The 20,539-nt window shown below is 38.3% G+C and overlaps 1 protein-coding gene across 2 annotated transcripts in view; it reads right to left on the bottom strand.

The window, feature by feature from the left end:
* Positions 1–20,539, bottom strand: part of ATF7IP (activating transcription factor 7 interacting protein) — a 118,191-nt gene that overhangs the window by 6,209 nt on the left and 91,443 nt on the right. The window contains exons 10-13 of one of the 2 annotated variants that reach the window (XM_065835789.2): positions 9,914–9,992; positions 5,456–5,614; positions 4,344–4,529; positions 694–806 (exon numbers count right to left, since the gene is read on the bottom strand). In XM_065835789.2, coding sequence (XP_065691861.1) covers positions 694–806; positions 4,344–4,529; positions 5,456–5,614; positions 9,914–9,992 — 537 coding nt within the window. The remainder of the gene's footprint in view (positions 1–693; positions 807–4,343; positions 4,530–5,455; positions 5,615–9,913; positions 9,993–20,539) is intronic. The other variant, XM_071801089.1, reaches the window with a different exon arrangement.

Genomic DNA, 20,539 nt, shown 5'->3' with positions numbered 1-20,539 from the left:
TGTGTGATATAGGCTTGATTTATTCTCATTATCACTGGAGGATGCATGAAGTTGCATGGTGTCTAGACTGAAAGAACTGTCAGCCACCTTGTTGGTAATCTATTTACCATTTCAGCACATCACAGGTGATGTATGTGACTATGCAGGCAATGCAGTTGGTTCAGTCTCAACAACAAAAGCATATGAAATGAGTTAGAGTAAATTCTCAAAGACTTATGAAAAGGGGTTTGAGGCGATGCAGCAGTAATCACCCCCAAAAGTGATAAAAAAACCCTCTGAAATTTGAGAGCTGGTAACCTTGAGGGCCCTGTCTGTACTCTGTCCTCCTACCTCAGTTTTGCAAACAGCTGCACTGAGAAACTGGTCATCCAACTCGTAGCCAAACCAAGACTAAACTTTTAGTGGCAGTTCTTCTATCCCCTTGACTCCAGCAGTCACCTGCAGACAATTTATGCACCATTCTTCAATATGTGCTACTGGTGATCTGGAGAACTCTGGGGTAAGCTGACACTGCCTACCACTCTTGGCAGAAGCTGCTGTAGGTGACAGGGCAGGGCTATCCAGGGGAACTGGCTGCCAAGTGTCTACAAGGCATTTCAGTATTCTGCAGTTCACACTAAGAAGCAATCTGAAAGACATTAATGCAGTGACAAGCCTGAAATTGCACTAAGTAACTTCGAACTGACAACTCACAGCATGCACTTGTGGTGGTCGATGATGCACTGTAAGCTGGGGGGCTCCAGATCCAAGAGTTATTCCACTGTTCACAACATATGTAGTTGTTTGAGGCATTCGTACTGTCATACCTGTAAGAAGTACGGTGAATATTCTGAGTATTCAATACTTAAAATCATCTAAACAGAACACTGTAAGACCAAATCCCTCGTTCAGCTGGATGACACCGGATTTCAAACTGACAGGCTCTCCTCAAACTGCCAGCAGACTGATGAAATACTGCACAATAACAATAATCCCCTGAAGCTGTAGAAGTGAGAGCAAGTGCTTATGTCTGCAGAGGGGACAGAATGATGTTTTAATAATTTGTAAGTATGATAGAAACGGGTGGGGAAGGTGAGAGATACAGGGAGTTTAAGTATGAAAAGAAAAATTACATCACTTTAAGATTCAGAAGGGAAAAGATAAAAGCTGCAGCAGCAGTATTGCATCCACTTAGTATTCAAATGCTAGAAGACTGTGCTGTGATGGCACTAGAAACCAAAAAAGATAATTTGATGTCCAAGAAGCTTGTCCTCCCTCACAGAACAGAGCCCACAATGTTACACACAGGCGTTACCATTTCATTCATTCCCACCCCAAACTGACCTGACTGGCAGGAATCAATTAGATAATGTAGTAGCCCTGTAGAAAATATCTGGAACTCTTGCAAACTAACAAGGTTTCATTCATTTTATACTACATCTTACTCTCTTAAGTAATATTTTGTCCATTTACTGTTGGAACGTGTATGTTCTGTGAGATCAAAGCTTCTTCTCATTGTTTTGGGTTGCCGAAGGTGTCCCCTCTGTTTCTGTCTGGAAATAGAAGATTTGGGGCAATCTCCACCACTTTCTTCTCTATCTAAACAGGCATCAAGCTCCGACAATAGGTGATGAGTGCCTGAAGTCTGTAATCTGTGAGTCTGAGGCAGGGAGCTCAGAGTGCTATATCTTAATGTTTTATATAAAGTGCTGAACTCTAGGTAGACGCTGCACATCTTTTTCCTATTGACACATCGCTCTAAGAAGCTAATGAAGCTGTGCAAACTCCTATAGGATAAGCAGTCACCTGAACTGGCTATTTCTCATCCACGAGAATCAAATCAGATACACTGCTTCAGCATGGTTGTGACTATCTCAGGAAATTACAATAATCTGAAGAAAGATGGACAGAAATGCCTTAATAAGATACAAGGTACAAACTTTGCATTATTTCTAGGTAGGCATACTACTTGGTTCAGGTAGTACAATACTACAATTTTCAAAACACTTTGGAGGAGTTCTCACAGTTAATCTTTCAAAGACAATGTGAAGAGATCTTGCTCCTGAAACATCTGCTACTGACACCAAAGACTGTTTCAATGATCATATAAATCAATACGCATCATCATCAGCATTTCTGAAAGCTTTGTAACAAAACAAAGAATGGTGAAACATAAAGAATGGCCTCAAAGATGAAAACTCATGACAGATAAAAGGGATCAAGAAACATGCTTGAGTTTTGGTTAACAGTATGTGAAACCTCTCTGCCTAGGATGCAAATAATCTGTATTGTAACTAAACTGGTCTCTTATCTACTCAGGCAAACCATCTGGCTTCCTTGTCCTGAGGTACAGGGAGTGCATAACACTATGGAGGAACCATCATTTTCTTATGTCTTAGGTGGCTTGTCAGACAACAGTGCTGCATAATACACATAATATTTTAAAAGCCGGAGTAACAAAACTGTCTAACAGAATCACAGAAACGTTCAGGTTTGAAGTGACCTCTGGAGATGATCTGGTCCAACCTTCTGTCGAAAGAACGCTCTTAGATTAGGTTATTCAGGGTCTGGTCAAGCTGAATCTTAATTACATTGATGGAAACCTGCACTGATTTCTGAAAATTTGTAAGCAGACAACAGAATGACAAGCATTCGTTGTATCACTGGACCATCACATCAGAAGCACATTACACAGAGATCTGGTTTTGGATGACCTTGCCCAAAAAGCATATGAATTCTCTCTCTCTTTGAGTTCTCCTAGAAAAGGTCTTAAAATAGTGTATTATCTATTATATGTTCTTCAACAACACATTAATTATCTTGCACATCTAACACTAAAAAGTATTCTGTAGATATTAATGCTAGTGATGTGTCATAATAACTGCTCTAAGAATTGGTAGATTCTGACAAAAACATGTATTTTATATTTTGGTACAAAAGAAGACAATATTATTAAAAATAATTAATGTAAGTGAATGCACAGTTAAGTACTGAAAAGTCCTTCCAAAACAAGTAGATCACATATGTCTAACTTGCAGTAAAAGGTAACGAAGAAAACTAAGCATGGGCTGAGGGTACCTTGTCTTTTATGGCCTTTTGTCAACAGGAACACAAGATGCACACACACCCCTCAAAAGATGCTGGTGAGCAGAACCCCAACTCAAATGCACATGGCGCAAGAGTGTAAGAAATTCAAGAAATATTAACAAGTAGTCCGAAAAGAATAATTTCCTCACACCCTGACATTTCATAGAGGTAGCTCAAGAACTGCCTGATCAACTTCTGCTTAGCTAGCACAGCTGATTTTTCACAGCCTACGACAACGCAGCCAAATCCAGTCATAAGAGATACTTAGAATTAAATTGCTACAAACATACATGGATATTCTCCTTTCCAAAAACTGTCATTTCAGAAAAATTAATCCATTATTTCTGCAAAAAACCTACATAAGAATAGTCTTACATGTCTGAAGGACACCATCTTCTGAGTCTGGCTTATACAGATGGTGTCTACAAAATCACTACCTGGACATCACAAAAGTAGGCTCTTACTCAGTGCACTGCAACAGGGAAATTTACGTTTAACGTAATGGTGTTAAAATAACCATTGTGTAGAAAACGTGGGATACCAAAAAAAGGCAGCTAATATCCACCACTTAGTGACAAAACGTAAACTATCATTTAACTTTAAGGTAACTTTTGATATCTACTACTCGATTTTGAAACTGAATTACTGCTATGGGAAGATACCAGTTATGTTTGCAAAGTCAAGAGATGAACTCGCTGACATCTCTAGTCAAAGAAACTCAAGCCTGCCTCAATCTCTGATACATTTAGTGAGAAATTTCATTTGTCCAAGCCTAGAGAAAATAAGAAAATTTGCTGGGCATAAGAGATCAGAGGTTGTTAAGGAATTACATTAGGATGCCTGATATAAACATAACTTTTAGACAGGAAATCGAATACGATTTACTACATACTTATGTTTTAATCTTACTCCATAATAGCAAAACGGTCCCTAATTATCTTTCTACAAAACAGCAATGCTCATCACATTACCTTCTGCTACCTTGTAAAGTGTTGGGCATGTCATCCAGAGATGCTTAATTGGCAGAGTCAGTGCCTGGGATGACTTAAATTCCATTTTTGCTCACTCACATAGCTGCACGGGGAATGATTTCTTAACAGTCTGAGATTTTCTCAGCTCTCTACGGTAGAAAAGAACCCCTCTAACCTCTATAATTAGGACTAGTAACGTAAAAAAAAAAACAAATCTAAACCAAAAACCAGAACACCACATCCATCAGGTAGAACACATCAAGCTGTGTCATGCTAATGTGTGCATGGAAGAAAAGCATCCCCTACCTCCAGTCTGTGGGTTGACCGGCCTTAGACCTGGGCCTGGCATGACAGTTCCTCTGATGGGATTCTGAGCTGGTGGTGCAGGAAGGGTGGTATAGACCACCTGATGGTTCGTGGGGGTTCTTGGTATAGGAAGTTTTGCAGCAGTTTGAGTCACTGTTCGATGAGTTACATTCACTGTTGTTGAAGCTGGAAAAAGACAGAGATCACATCCTAGAACGGAATTCCACGACATTAAAGCTGATGTGCGTATTCCAGAGTACACATCTCCTTTGGAAAACGGACTCATCTGAGTCACAAAATGAGAACTGTATCTGTGAAATGCTATCTGCTTTTCATAATGCAAGAAAAGAGAAAACAGTCTAAACAAACAGTATTTTTCACCTGAAATAATAATGCCTATATATATATTTACACAAATGCGAAACAGAAAAGATAAATGTAATACCTGCCCCTGCAAAAAGGTCCTGAATCTAAGCACAGCTGTAAAGAATATAAAACGCACCACCACAGAGTTTGTAGAACAGATCAGTCATAAGACAATTCCAATGCCAACTAATCTTCAACAATCTACAGAAGAGAGTAATATAAAGAAGATGATCTATGTTTCTTTACGTTAGAAAGAAAAATAAAAAAATAACACAGCAGACAAAATAACATTTAATTAGGGATGGAAGTTCATTGTCAGCCTTGCCATTCATTCTGCCAAGAGGATTAACTGGCAAGTGCAGTTGAAGAGAGCTTGGAGTGATGTTGCTAATGTTTTTTTCCCCTTTACTTAAATAACGCAACTGCTACAGGTTTCCTCTCCTTCACTTTTAAAAACAACTGTATATTTAATAATTTCCATGACCACCCTTAGCAGGATTTCTTCCTCTCCATGGAATTAATTTGATCCTGAATTCTTTCCAAACAACTGGACTATCTTTTGCTTTTACTTCATCAGTTAAAAAGAAAAAAAATATTGGGAACTGACTAGAATGGAAGACTAAAAAGTGCCTCAAACATTCTGAACATTCACCTGAAAAGATCAGCACAACACACAAGACACAAGAGTCTAGTTTAAGAAAAAAAAGCAGCCAGTGCAATCACACAAGGATGCAAAATGAAGGTACCTGTAGGTAACACATGAATGGCGTTCTGGGAGGGTCCGCTTGTGGGCACACCTGTCTGCTGGGCAGCGTTTGGCTGTGCAGGCTGCAAGGGCCGAGCCGCGGGCTGGGCGGGGGTGCTCAATCCTGTCACAGGTGTCTGGTTCTGCTTCTTGCTACCTGCTTTAAAACAAAATGAAGTTGTAGGCAACAGCAAACAGAAATTAGAACACTGCAGATTTTTAAAATCTTTTTTCCCCTCTGTCATTCGCAGATCAGCAAAGAACATTCCCTAGCATGACACTTCTTTCATCTTTCCATTCTGCAAACAAAACTGTAGAAAACTCATTCAAGCCCCCTCACTTGCATAATCTCAATCTTTCCCCCTGCCATACTCCATGATATTTCATTCTATCATCATGAAGTCAGCATCATTTGGAAACCTGAATTTAATGGAACACTATGCCAAAGCCCTCAAAATTTCTATTAAAAAAAAATAGCCCAAAACCTTAAAAAGGTCTAAAGGTTGCTGTACGCAAGTTGTTTCAAAAAAGTGACAGAGCTCCCTCAATAAAACTTGTCTACCTTTGATTATTACATCCTTTTATTATTTGCCAATTCTTTCCTTTCTTCAATGTTTAGTCAGCCCCATTTATTGCTGGTTTGATTTTTCCATGCTATTTTCTCAAAAAAAGAGAAATCACTTTGTTACTTATAGAAAACTTTAAAAGAGAATTTAAGTTGCTTTCTCGCATTGACACCCTCCTCAACATGACTTAGTCTGAGAAGTGACAGTGTCTCTATCTGTAGTTTATTACAGAAATATTTTTTCCTGCTTTAGTTTATTTGTGTGAACATAAAATATTCACTTAAGCCTGTATGTAATCAAGCCTGTGCACAAGCTAAATAAAGAAAAATTGAGAAGCTTTTGCCTGGATGTTTCAGCTAGATTCAAGTAATAGTGAGCAGAGAGGGCACCACCAAAAACTAAAAAACATGAGATAAAAGAGTAGGTTTTTTAAGGGCACTCATTCAAAAAAGATTTTCCCTAATGAAACTGTACATGCAGCAGCCACTAATTTAGTAAAAGAGTGCACAATATAAAAATAAAAGAAGCATTAATATGTATTTCACTCTTGAGAAAACATATCAACAGTATATTAAAAAACGCATTTAGCATCTATCAATTAAGTATACTAACTAGATTTCAAAGCATAAAGAACAGGGTTAATGGCAGTGTTGCTCAAGTTGTTGGGTTCTTTATCAGCTGGAGACTATTTTGATGGCCTAACAGAGCTGTCTTTAACATCAGCTACTAATAGCTTGAAATAGCAGTACCCTTCACAATCTGTTATATGATAAATTAAATACAATTCAAGACCTCAAAAATAAAATACAAAATAAATTGCAGACCATATTGTCTTTCTGTAGACTGAACAGCCAAACTACCTCACTGAAGCCGCTTGATGAAAATACAATTTTCTTTTTTTTCAAAGTCTATAAAAGAACAGTAAAGGGATGCTCATTTTGAAAACGAAAGACGAGATGTTTCTGGTTCTTTCATCAACTAACAGGTCTTGTGATTGGTTCAACCTTCTTTTATTTTCCGTGAGAGATATTTCCCATGTTCAACAAATCATGTGACTCTGAAGAGAATCCCATAGAGATGCACACAGCTGTTTACTTTGAATATTTACAGTCTGATGCACACTTCAGCTGCCACTGGATAATGTAAGTGATGTGAGTGCATTGTCAGTCATGACCCAGAGAAGATGTGCTCGCCATCCAACTAGTAAAAACACAGACATGCTACTCCTGTAAAAATGCCGTGCAAGTAAAAATGTCAGTCTGGGCTTTTTTGGTTTTGCTTTTGTTTTAATCTCACACAGAAGCAAGCTCATTTGTCCCTGACAAATCAAGAGCTCCGTGAAGATTCCAGTTGCTGTAAGGCAGGTCAGGATTGCACCAGTTTCGGGAAGTGATGAAAGGTAACCAACTAGACTTCACTGAATAGGTGGAAACAAATAGCAAAGGCTAATTTAGCTACAAAAGTAAAAAATCAGCAAGGAAAAGAGGATGACTGGGTGCACAGTAAGCACAGGCCCAAGGTTAAAAGTAATACAGGAAGAGTTCCAATGCTAAATGAACACAGCATCATATTCATTAAAAATGTGGAACTGGAGCAGACAAGACAATCTGATTTACGGAAATGAGCATAAAATGGAAATCACTACTACTTGTGGTATAAGTAAAGCTCCAAATCTAACATAAGAAAAAGAAAAGAAGAGGGGCTAAGTTCCATGCCAGCAATTGGGCCTACAACACTGCAGTTATAGCAGCAAGGAGTTTTAATCAACACACTAATTCAGAAGCAGTATAACGGGATTACAGAACAGCAAAGATGGTATACGTATGTTCAAGAATAAGAAAAAATGATCCAAAAAAATAATTTTTTTCTTACAAAAATATAAATGCACAAAACCCAGAACATGGATCTTTCAAGAGTACCCTTGTGTATCTTTCTTAGATTACAAATCTGCTTTAGGTTAGGGATAGGTATCAGCTAAATCTATTAATTGTTTTAGCAAATAATTTGCTGCAGCGCACTACACAAATATTGAATAAAAAGGACAGCAAGAGGACTGTACAACTTGCAGACAGAAAAGTGTCTAAGACTACTCTTTGATAAAAGATGACAACAATTGTTCTGGACAGAAATTAACACCACAGTTTCTCAAATGTTACACAACTTTTCCATCAATAATTTTTGCACACATCAGGAAGTGTGCACTCAATTTAGTTGCCAGTGTACTAACTGAGAGATGCTACGAATATGGAGGTGGACCAAAAGAGCACGCAAGAACAAAGCTAAGACATGGGAACTAGAAAAATGATGACAACAGAGAGTGCAACATCAGCCATTAATAAGAATTGATAAGAACCTCTACTATTAATGTGGGAAATTCCTCCTGGGGCAGTGAAGGTGATCAGGAAAACTTGCGTATGTTGTTGATTACAGATTGTCTGTGCATTGCTTGTCTCATAAGGTAAAGAAGAGAGGAAACGCAAATGATGGTAATTCCTTTCCGACCCCTCCACATGAAGCACTATTTGATTGCAAACTGCTATATGTAAAAAATAGGGTTGGAAGTTAGAGACACGTATTTCTGTGTTAACAGAACGGTGAAGTTTCAAAATGCCAAAGCAAAAGCTCTTGAAGGACGGGAACTCTGTTTTGCAGGAGTACTGTGTCCAAACCCAGTGGCTCAAGCACATGATTAGAGGTCCTAGTCACTATGACACTAAAGAAAAGAACCAATCCACTCCCCAAAAAAAACAAAAAAATCAAAAATCCCTCACCTTCAAAACCTTATTAGCCCTTAAAAATAACGCACAGGGCTTGGCCTATCTACCGCAACTGAAGACTGGTCTTGACAACAGTCTCTACAGTTCCGCTCTTCTGTGACCCAATACAGAAATTCGGGTTTCAGTTTAATAACCTCCCAAAACAAAACACCTAGAAAGCCTATAGTTCTCAATCTAAAGTTTAAGTCTAATTTACTCTATATGCATACTTTGTTATACAGTATTACAGATACTAATTTTAATTATTGATCCAAATGGAAACTTCATTGGAAAAAGGAAGGGATGAAGAATAGATTACATGAACAAGTTAAAAACATCTACGACAATGTTCAAATTTACTCTCAACCTGAATCTTCGGTCATTTCAAGCAACCATTAAGAGACCATGCAGAATTTTATCTCTAATAGCAGAAATATCAATTTTTCAAAGAAGATGACAGTGCAATACATAGTCTTAAGTACAGACTTATTACTCCTCTGAGATACTATGATTCTTTGCTAATACGATGCTCATTTATAATTAGACCTGCCCATAGTTACGCAAGACTTTTAACATAATACAATTTTTGTAAGATGAAGTGCATCCACACTGCCAAAGGATGTAAGAACACAACTAGTTTTACTCTAATCTTGGCACACAGTCCCAAAGCAAAGAACAGATCTGCATTTGGTATCTAAATTCTTGTACAGAGTTTGGAGTTAAACAAAAGATTAGAAACTGAAATAATCTAACACCTGAAAACCAACTGTAGAATTAAAAGATCTTTAGTTAATCAGTAAACAGAAAAAAGGAAATACATCTAGAAAAATCTTTCAAAATATAATAAAGAATTCAAACATCTCAAATTATTCCACAAGCCTAACAGATTTAAGGGTAGATAGCGACAATGTTTAAATTAAAGGAAAGGTAAAAATCTTAAAGACTGTTTTACAGTAAGTAGAATTCCTTTTATTTAATGCCTAGCAGATTTCTTTAATAACAGTCCTGTCTAACTAAAACACCAAGGAATAAAACAAACTAAGCAGGAACAAACGTTTATTCCCTTCTGTCATTCAAGGGATGAAATACTACTTGTAGCTCACCTACCCCTGCAGCTAGCAAAATCTTTTCACCTACCTTGAGAAGCAGCATCATCCTCTTCATCCAGTGTAAGATCAATGACACCTCCTGAATCGCTTCCTGTGACCTTCCCGCTCTGAAAGACAAAACTCCTTCATTTTGCAAAAGCAAATCCAGGGAACACAGGTGAAAAAGGGATACGAACTGAGCATTGACAAGGAGAGGTCTCAGAATTGATTAACTTATTGGAAAGGAACTGATTAAATGAGCAAGAGGAGGAAATATCAGGCAAATTTCCCCGAACTTGAAAAACAGGCAATAACCTATGATTATATTGCGGTATCATTTAAGCATTTTTAGCTTTGTAAGGAGTAAAGAAACCTGATGACCAGTAGCATATTGTTATTTTACAGATAAATAAATAACAATTTGCTTTTACAAAGTATCTTTCAATTATGACTTCATAGTTGAGCCACCAGAAGACTCCAATTGTATCCAGCTTTTTAAAGTAATTTCATGATTGTGTTTTTATCCATATCTACAAATTTTAGCATTCTATTATTCTACATATGAAGTCATTTGTAACCATCTCTTTAGAGGGGGTAAAGGATCTTTTTAAGCTATGGTGAAGGCTAAATGTTTTAAAAAGACCGAGAGGACCATCAAACAACATTGATCTTCTGGATCAATTGCTGTTTCTTGGCTCTTCAGACTGGAGGGACCACCAACATTTTCCTTTAGGTTATGGAAAAAATACTGGGGGAGGTCCTATATATACATATGTTTTTAAATATACTTTCCAGAAAAAAAAAATCTAAAATTATGTATTGTTATACTGAACTGCTAATGATTTATGGATTAAACCAGGTTCCTTAGGACAGACAAAGAGTTAAGAAAGCAACATAATTATAAAAACCTCTGAACAATTAACATGGAAAAAATTGTACAGTTATATGCCCCACATGGCCCGTAAGAATACCAACATGATAAATCCTGGGAAGATCAGAGATTTTTCTATGTAGCCTGATGGGGACAGACGCAAAAGGCCTCAGGATTGAGACTATCTCCTCTACGACCTTTCATCTGGGGAAAACTAAGCCTTTAGGGAAGTCCCTAAAGACAATTCTCACACAGGCAAGGCTTTGAGGAGGGGGAAAAGAGGTATCATATGGTTCCTAAAAGAAAAAAAAAAAAAGCTGGGTCCAAATTATTGGTCACTGAATTTGCAGTGCCTGACACGCATTATGCATTATTACAACCCAATTTCCTCTTGCCTTAAGTTCTGATGCTGCCACTGATGAAATTCTGCTATTAACCTACATGATGTACTATTTGAGTAAGAAATATCTAACTACTTAAGTTCACAGGCAATAGAAGAGACCTCTGTAGGGACTCTATCTTTGCTATACACAGAAAAACATCTTTCAGATTTATTAACCATGGAATTCTTCTGTTGAAGGATTTTTATTTCAAAGACCTTCCAGCTTCGTTTTTTTTAGTATGATGAGCTGAATTACCCACTTAAAGCTTAAGATGAAAGGCACACTCTAATAATCAATGATTACTTGGTTAGCATAAAGTCAAGAGGAATTTCATTCCAACTTGATCATCTTCCCAGCCAACGATGTGTATTTTGAACTATGGTGCTCTCTGCCAGGAGAAAGCAGATTGAAAAATGGAGGGGGAGATTTATAAGGAACTGGAGAAAGAAAAAACTATTGAGAAAGACAAAACTATCACTAAGCTATTAATTTCTCCCCACTATAAATTACATTTCTGTCAATTCTTCCTCCACAAGGAAATTTAAATCCTTAGAAAAACACTCTGTATGAGAGCTAACTGTTTTGAAGCCTTACTTCACTGTGCCAGTCAAGAAAGTTCTTTGGGTTTCCAAATAAGCAAGTGTCACTGCATGTATTTTTTTTTTTTTTTTTAATTTTGCTGTGTCTGGAGAGCCAAAATCTTTAGTTAAACAGGCAACTATTAAATGACAAATCGAATCAGCCAACAAGGTTTCATACAGGCGTTTCTCAGAAGGAAAGACCTTCTTTGCAGTTAGCCACACTACTCAAGGTTTTCTACTAAACAACTCTGGTAGCAATCTCCTCAACAGGAACTATCCAAAGTAGTGGAGTTCTGTCCACAAACCAGACTAGAAGTTGCAGATCTTCAGGAAAGTGTTTTGAGTGGTGCTCTGTGGTACATCCCCCAGCCCCGGTTCCATAGCACACACACCAGCTACTCTAAGATGCTGTAACTCCACACACAGAGCACCCTGAAGTCCTGACGACCCACCCAGATTCCTCTAAGTTCAACCACCGCATGTATCCCCCGAATGAAATTTAGGGGTTCAGGAAAATTTTAGGGAAACTTGAATCACTGAAAATGCTGCACATCGTGTTTCCTGCCGGGGGGTGGGGGGTGTTATGGTGTAGGAGTCCTGTCAGTTACCATCTGAATGGTTAAGATCTACACATGGAACCATTTGGAATAATCTCTGCCAAAAGCAAGTCATAAATGGTTTTCAGAACATCCTGTGCCCAACCAACCAAGAAAATAAAACCATTTCCTTTGAGTATCATGACTATTTTACCCAGAAATTCTCTCAGGGAAATTTTTGTTGCTACAAGGACCTGGGAAAACTCCAGTCTACAACAGAGCTATGTTTGAGGAAAAGCTAGAGAGGAACAACCGCTGTTGCTTCTGTGAATAAAAGGGAATGGGATTCTGAGGAGGAGACTGCCACGTCACACACCAGAAGAGACTCAGACAAACAGCTCTGAGCAAAATCAGAAGCCACCTTAAGAAAGCTTGTGGCCCGGATGGAGGCCTGGATGCAGGATGATGACACTGGACTTTCAGTCATGTATGAACAATCTTTACATTTGTCAAAAACTCAAGTAAGAGAACAAGTCTTTCAGTGCTCTAATATTAGATCTCTGGAGGAGTTTGGGCAGAAACTGCTAACAGAGAAAAGCAAAGTCATGGCATTCTGGTCTGCTCTCAGTTTTCATCTTTCTCCAAACACAGTAAGCCAAGAATCTGGACCTGATTCAGCTGATCTCTGCAGAAGAGCAAGATGATGCAATCGTAACACCTTTTCATCAGTGTAGTCACACTAATGAAATATTTAAAACCACTTAATGAGATCCCAAACCATATGCCCAGTGCTTTATTTCACACATTGCCTAGCACATCTGAGTAATAGAAGATTCAGTCACCTTAGAATATATAACAAGCTGGAACAGAAACAAAACAACCACAGTAACATAGTAATATGAAGGGATCTCTATCTGTTTAAAGATCACAGTTACCAAAACAAAAAAAAAGGGGGGGGGGGGGCAATGCAAACAAAACTCCCAAACCTACCATTTCATCATTTGTCAGAACAAGAGCACAGTCTCCAAACAGACAGAATTGGCTCTTAAATGTGATGGTTTACAAGTATACAACAGCATCTGGGTAGTTTCTAGCAGTCAAACAGAAAATAATTTACATTGAGATTTAAAATAAACATGAACTACTTAACACCCATTGCCATCCTTCTTAACAGCTCATGTATGTTAATGTATATGCTGTTTTATCCATTGCTGATGAGGTAACTTTGTACAATCTCTACCTAGTAACATCATAAACTGAACCATCCAGTTAACCACAACCTTATCTAAGCTGCCTTAGTTTAAATCTTTCCCTGCTTTCAGAGAGCAGCCAGCAGTGTAACAATCTTAACACAAACCAATGCAACAAAAAAATTAAATTAAAAATGACACCTAACAAATGGTACTTCGAAATGTCACAGTTTTAAAGATAAATGTGAAAAAAAAAATCAGAAAGAGAGCAAGAAAAATACAAAACTTCACCTTTTCCTGACTTCCTAATTTTAACATAGTCACATCTTCATTACACATCTGGTTGGCAAACTTCCATTTACAATAAGAAGTTTTGCATAAAAACATGTCTTGTAACTGAACATTTCATACTTAAGTCTAATGTAGATCCAGCCAAACAAGATGTACGTGATTTGGAGCTGAAAGGCAAAAGACAAGGTGAAGTGGATTGCAAGGTACAGAATCATAGAATACTTTCAGTTGGAAGAAATCCTCAGGATCATCGAGTCCAAACATTAACCTAAATCTAGCACTAAACCAAGTCCCTAAGAAACTTGTCTAAGCGCCTTTTAAACACCTCCAGGGATGGTGACTCTACCACTTCCCTGGGCAGCCCATTCCAATGCCTGACAATTCTCTCAGTGAAAAATTTTTCCCTAATGTCCAATCTAAACCTCTCCTGGTGCAACTTGAGGTCATTTCCTCTCATCCTATCACTTGCTACTTGGGAGAAGAGACCAACACCCTCCATGCTACAACCTCCTTTCAGGTAGTTGTAGACAGCGATAAGGTCTCCCCTCAGCCTCCTTTTCTCCAGGCTAAACAGCCCCAGTTTCCTCAGCCGCTCCTCATCAGACTTGTGCTCCAGACCCCTCACCAGTTTCATCGCCCTCCTCCGCACTCTAATATTTCAACATCCTTCTTATGATGAGGGGCTCAAAACTGAACACAATATTCAAGGTGCGGCCTTCACCAGTGCTGAGTACAATGGCACAACCTCTTCTGTCATGGCCCCAATCACTTCCCTAGTCATAGTTCTCTATGATAAAGAGCAGAAAGAAAGGCAAAAAACTAAAGGAAAAAAGGCAGCAGGGAAGAAGAGAACTACAAGCCTAGCAGCAGCTGAGCATGCACCACCCCAGATACAGGAGGATGGTATAAGTGCACTGTAATGCTACTCTGTTATTCTGCGTTGTGTATTTTTCCTGAAACAGCCAGCCACGGAGAAGGCATTTCACCATTACAGGCTTGATCTGTTTTGAAAAGTGTGTTATTTAGAGAAAATCTCGGCAAACTGCAGGCCCTCAGTTTGCAGTCATGCCCACACCTATCACATTTACCAATATCTAACTCCCCCTGGGCTACACTTGCATGTCACATTCCGCGGGTGAACATCTCACTTGGCAAGCATGAAGGATAAGTATTTAAATTCCAAGCACGTAACTTGTGAAAACAGCAACTGAAAGACCCTAGAAGAGGGGCAAACCCAAGAGTAAATTCTTATCCCTTTCAAATACCTGAGTGTAACCTGGTTGAGTCCTGAAACAGATGCTAAGTCATAACATCCTCTAAACAGCACTTAATCAGTTAAATGTAAACTGCTTTATAGTGCATATGGAAGATTAAATAATGAAAAGTATGTATAAAATGAATGTAACTTTCAGATTAGTGCATTTTCCTCAAATTAATATTAGGAATTGGTATTTCTAAGTGTTCTATTAGCTGTAAAGCTTTTGCTAAAAAGTGATCTATAGTACCGATTGTTCTCAGTAACATCTTCAGATCATTTTTAACTATGAAAACTACTAGAAACAGACTTTGTTTTAATTTCTTACATAAAATCTCTAATCATATTACCATAACTACACTTCCATCCAGGGTTTTCTACAAAGGATTGGTAAAAGTGTCCTATACTCAGAATTTCATGCATTCTCCACTGCATAGACTACGACAGCACAACATCTGCTTGCTTCCAATCCCAACCACAGAAGTATTTTTAACCATTAAAAAAGTACCGAGAAAAAGACATACTGACAAATAAGCTATACTTGTGGGGAGAAGTGCTAGGAAAAAGCAGCGATAACAGTTTTCCTTGAGGAAGAAAAGAATTATACAGTGACTTTCTAGAACCAATGGCACATGGACGAAGAAATTTAAAATATAAGCATAGTAGCAAAAGAGTTCTTAGAGGTAATAAAAAACCCAGAACTTGCTAAAAATGCATAAATACAGTGAACAGGGTCACCCGAATCTGAAGTCACAATTAAGTTTTGCAATAAAAATAAAAGCTTTATAATTAAGAATTTTCTTCGTTCTTTTGGAAGATATCCCGTATTCCATTGACTGCAATATCTAATAATGAACCTACACACTAGTCAATAGTTAAATTAATAAAGGGAAATCAGAAAGGAATCAGCCTTGCAATAAAATGAAGGGACGTCTCTGGCGTTTAAGTGATTCTGAAGCAGGTTTCTCATCTGCCTCTGGAAAAGTAAGGACATTAAGACAGGCTACTACCTTCTGTGCTACGCTCCATTTTTTCCACATGCTGAGACCACTTCATAGTGTTGTGAAACACTGTAGTGGGAGAAAGAAGATCAGCTTTGCTATCCAACAAGATTTTCAGATCAGCACTGCTGCAAATGATGTTGATTCATCATTTGAAATTTTAGAAAATAATGAGGAAGAAAGAAAAAATAGGGGGTGGAGGTGATAAAAAGCTATTCCAGTTCCATGAGGGAAAAAAAAAATACAAGGAGGGAGACCACACTGAGAGGTCAAAGCACATTTGGTAGACATTAAATTGAGAAAAGGAGGTATTTTCCACCATAACTGCAATTGTGAAATTTAAAACAGAAAGAAGCGGTCAGAACATCACAGCATATATATGTCAACTGCAAACTACTGAAGAAAACCAAGAAAGAAACCTCTAAAACTCAAATTGAACAAAAAATGTTACCTGTTACATCATTTTATAAAACAGTATACATACACACGGCAACATGTTCATATATTGTACCACATGAAAAACCAAAAGGTGAATGTTGGTATTTTGCAGAAAGTTCTGAATATGCACTTCTCTATTAATATATTATTAAAAGAAAAAAAAAAGTTTTGGTATTATATAACGCCATGGCTCAGTTCATCACACAGTAATAACAAAACTATTCATTGTAATGCCACCTGCTTTTCATAGAGGAACATTTCAGTTTCTGAAAGTGAAAACTGAAAGGAAAAATAGGCAACAACAAAAAAATAGAGCGCAAACCAAAAATTAATTCCATAGTAGTAAAGACCAAAATTCTGAAGATGACATGTCGCACACTGACACAGTGCAATTTTATTATTCACAGTTTTTACAGTAACAAAACAGAAAAAAATCCATGAAGCATCACAGCACCACAATCATACATGACGCACCAAGGCGTTATATAATAGCAAAATCAACCTGAAATCGTGCGGAACAATGTTAAAAATATGTTCTAGGAACAGGGTGGGTGTGGGGAGGGTGGTGATATTGTGCTTGTATGCATAATTGTGAGGCCCATATTACTTTTTTAGTCATCCATATACAAAACTAGGTATTTCAAGCACAGTCTAAGAAGCTGTAGAAATAATTTTTTAATACATTTTTTGAGCATATTTCAGTCACTAGCTGCTTCAATGCCAGACTATCACTCCTTAACAGTTATTTTTTTCCAATGCAGTGACTCCCACAAAATTGAAATAATTATTCCAGCCTTGCAAAGCTGTCATGGAAGTTTGCTTGACCAGGTACCAAATGTATTTGTCATCTCTTACCAAGATAAAAACGAGAATGCTAATGCAATACAGTCAGCAGTTTACCGAGATCACAGTTTGCACAAACAAAATTTCACAGGGCTGCAATACGTGTTTTGAGAGTGTGTGGTTGCATACTTCAATAATACTCAAACACCATTAACAGACGTCTTACATATTGCATTTACAAGACCACTGCGTTCCCCGTAGCCTTAATGGGTACTGTGCAACACTTCCTCCAGAATGAAAACAATGCAAGCATGCATAAAATTAATAACCAGTCTTAGTAACCCCCCATCTATTATACACCCTCTCATTTCTTTGGTGCAAAGATCAGACATTGGCTCTGTTACCCCTATTGATAAGAATCATAAATCAAATGACTATCTGAGAGACTGGTTGCCAGAAATGCTGATTTTAGGCACTAGCAAACATAATTCCAATTAAAAGCCACAGAGGAACACTTAGCACAATGCTTAAAGTATTTCTCTACTGCTGTAACTTTGTTTTTCCTTAGTCAAATAGTTAAAAGGGTATATAATACACACATTCATGCATTCATATGCACACATCTCTTTACCGGTTCTTACTCTTTCAAGGTGAAACATCTACCTTGCTTCCCAAAAGCCCACTGACAGTTTCCCAACAGCATTCATTATGTGGGATGGCCAGCTTGGATGATGAAAGATCACCTGCCTCCATCATCCAAGCTGGATCTGTGGCAAGGCATTTGACACTGTCCTGCATGACATCCTTGTCTCAAAATTGGAGAGACATGGATTTGACGGATAAGGAAACGGCTGGATAATTGGCTGGATGGTCACATCCAAAGAGTTGTGGTCAACGGCTCAATGTCCAAGTGGAGACCAGGGATGAGTGGTGTTCTTCAGGGGTCAGTATTGCAACCGGTGCTGCTGAACATCTTTGTTGGTGACACAGACAGTGGGACTGAGTGCATCCACTGCAAGTCTGCCAACCACACCAAGCTGTGTGGTGTGGTTGACATGCTGGAGGGAAGAGGTGCCATCCAGAAAGACCTTGACAGGCTTGAGAGGTGGGCCCATGCAAACCCCACGAAGTTCAAGAAGGCCAGGTGCAAGGCCCTGCACCTGTGTTGGGGTAACCCCTGGTATCAATATAGGCTGGGCAGAGAATGGATTGAGAGCAGCCCTGAAAAGAACTTGGGGGTGTTGTTTGATGAGAAGCTCAATATGACCTGCCAATGTGTGCTCAAAGTCCAGAGAGCCAACTGTGTCCTGGGCTGCATCAAAACAAGCACAACCAGCAGGTCAATGGAGGTGCTTCTCCCCCTCTACTTGGCTCCTATGAGATCTCCCACCTGGAGAACTGGTTCAGCTCCGGGGCCTCCAACATAACAAGGACATGGACCTGCTGGAGCAAGTCCAGAGGAGGCCACAAAGATGATCAGAGAGCTGGAACACCTCTCCTATGAGGACAGTATGAGAGAGCTGGAGTTGTTCAACCTGGAGAAGGCTCTGGAAAGACCTTGTAGCAGCCTTCCAGTACCTAAAGAGGGCAAGCTGGAGAGGGATTTTTTACAAGGGCATGTAGTGATAGGACAACAGGTAATGGCTTTAAACTGAAATAGGGTAGACTTAGATTAGAGATAAGGAAGAAATTCTTCTCTGTGAGGGTAGTGAGGCACTGGAACAGATTGCCCAGAGTTTTAGATGCCCCATCCTCAGAAGTGTTCAAGGTCAGGCTGGATGGGGCTTTGAGCAACCTGGTCTAGTGGAAGGTGTCCCTGCCCATGGCAGGGGGGCTGGAACTAGATGACCGTTTAAAGTCCCTTTCAACCCAGACCACTTTATGATTCTATGATGTTATTAATCAGTAAATATATTTTATTTATAGTACTTTTCAGATTAGTTTAATGCAGCTTTTAAAGCTATTATCCATATCTGGTGTAATGACATCACCAGTCAGACCGTTTTAATAATCCTCTGAATTTTTTGGCCCAAAATGACAAACTGGAGCCTACAAAACACAAGTACATTTACTTACTGAAAGCTCCTCTCAGTAACTGGGACTGGTTTAAGTAATATAGCTATGATCTCAGGGAAGGACAGATCACTTTAAATAATGTATTAAAAAAATAAATTGGAAAACTCCCAACAGTACATCATGTAGCTGAACTGTGTGGCTGCTCTAATAAACAACATTCACGTGAATCCATTTTTGTATGACTTTAAAATTGTCCTCCTGATAACATCTTTATAATTCAGACTTCTAATTAGTCTCAGGTGAAGGTTCCACCTCACAGATGAGAGCCAGTTGCATTTTAAACAGCACAAACATAGCCCCAGGGTCAGAGACAAAAATCAAGTATCCCATTTTACATATGCAATTATGCATGTTTATTTTCAGTGACAAAACCATGAAATAAAAGGAAACATACTCATCAATAATGCTTCAGCAATATAGAATTAATAGCTGCTTATAAACTGTAAGCTGACATATCCACTTCGTTCACATTGCCTCCCAAAAGACATTCACAAAGTTTGTTACACATTGCAAAGTAAAGTGATAGGAGTTATAAACGTACTTTATTAACATTTTACCACATTAATTTCCAACAGTCAGTAAAATAGCTTAAATTAAACTGTAGTTCAACCAAACAAATCAAGGCATGTCAGAAACAAGGGGAAATGGATAGGACACCAGTGGATTTTTTTAAAAGAATCCTAGTATTAGGTGAAAGAATGAAATGCACACGTGAAATTTAGACTGAAAAAATATTTACTCCATAAGAGGATAAGGTGCACCTGCAGTGGGGAACAGGGAAGAAAAGAGTGTTCACCTGACCTAGTGTTTTAATAAATGTAACAAAATCGTTCTTGAATAGATTAACCTTATGTCAGCCATTTTAACACATCCAACCCCATTCATATTTGTTCACTGATATTTGATATCACAACATAATAAAAACTGCTCTCACAGATTCCCTCAATATACCATAGCTATATTTATATATTATGTTTTTATATATATATATATATATATCCTGTATCTATAACTGGGATTCATAATAAAATACTTGAAAACCATTCTAAAGGCTTGTTATATAATTAAAAATGCCTTTGCCTCTGTAACAGTAGTATTTACTCCAATACATTACAAACATTTGTCATGTCTTCAGAAATACAATTCTAGGACCTGAGGCACTGGAATGGCCATGGGTAAAATTGGGACTGAACAACAACCCTTAAATTTCTGTGAATGCAGGAAAAAGTTGAAGTTGAGAGACTAATCCCAACATAGTAAGATGCCCCCT

Source organism: Patagioenas fasciata, chromosome 1 (assembly GCF_037038585.1).
Source record: "Patagioenas fasciata isolate bPatFas1 chromosome 1, bPatFas1.hap1, whole genome shotgun sequence".
Classification (NCBI taxonomy): domain Eukaryota; kingdom Metazoa; phylum Chordata; class Aves; order Columbiformes; family Columbidae; genus Patagioenas; species Patagioenas fasciata.
The sequence above is the reverse complement of the archived record's forward strand: the minus strand, read 5'-3'. Positions and strand labels throughout refer to the sequence as shown.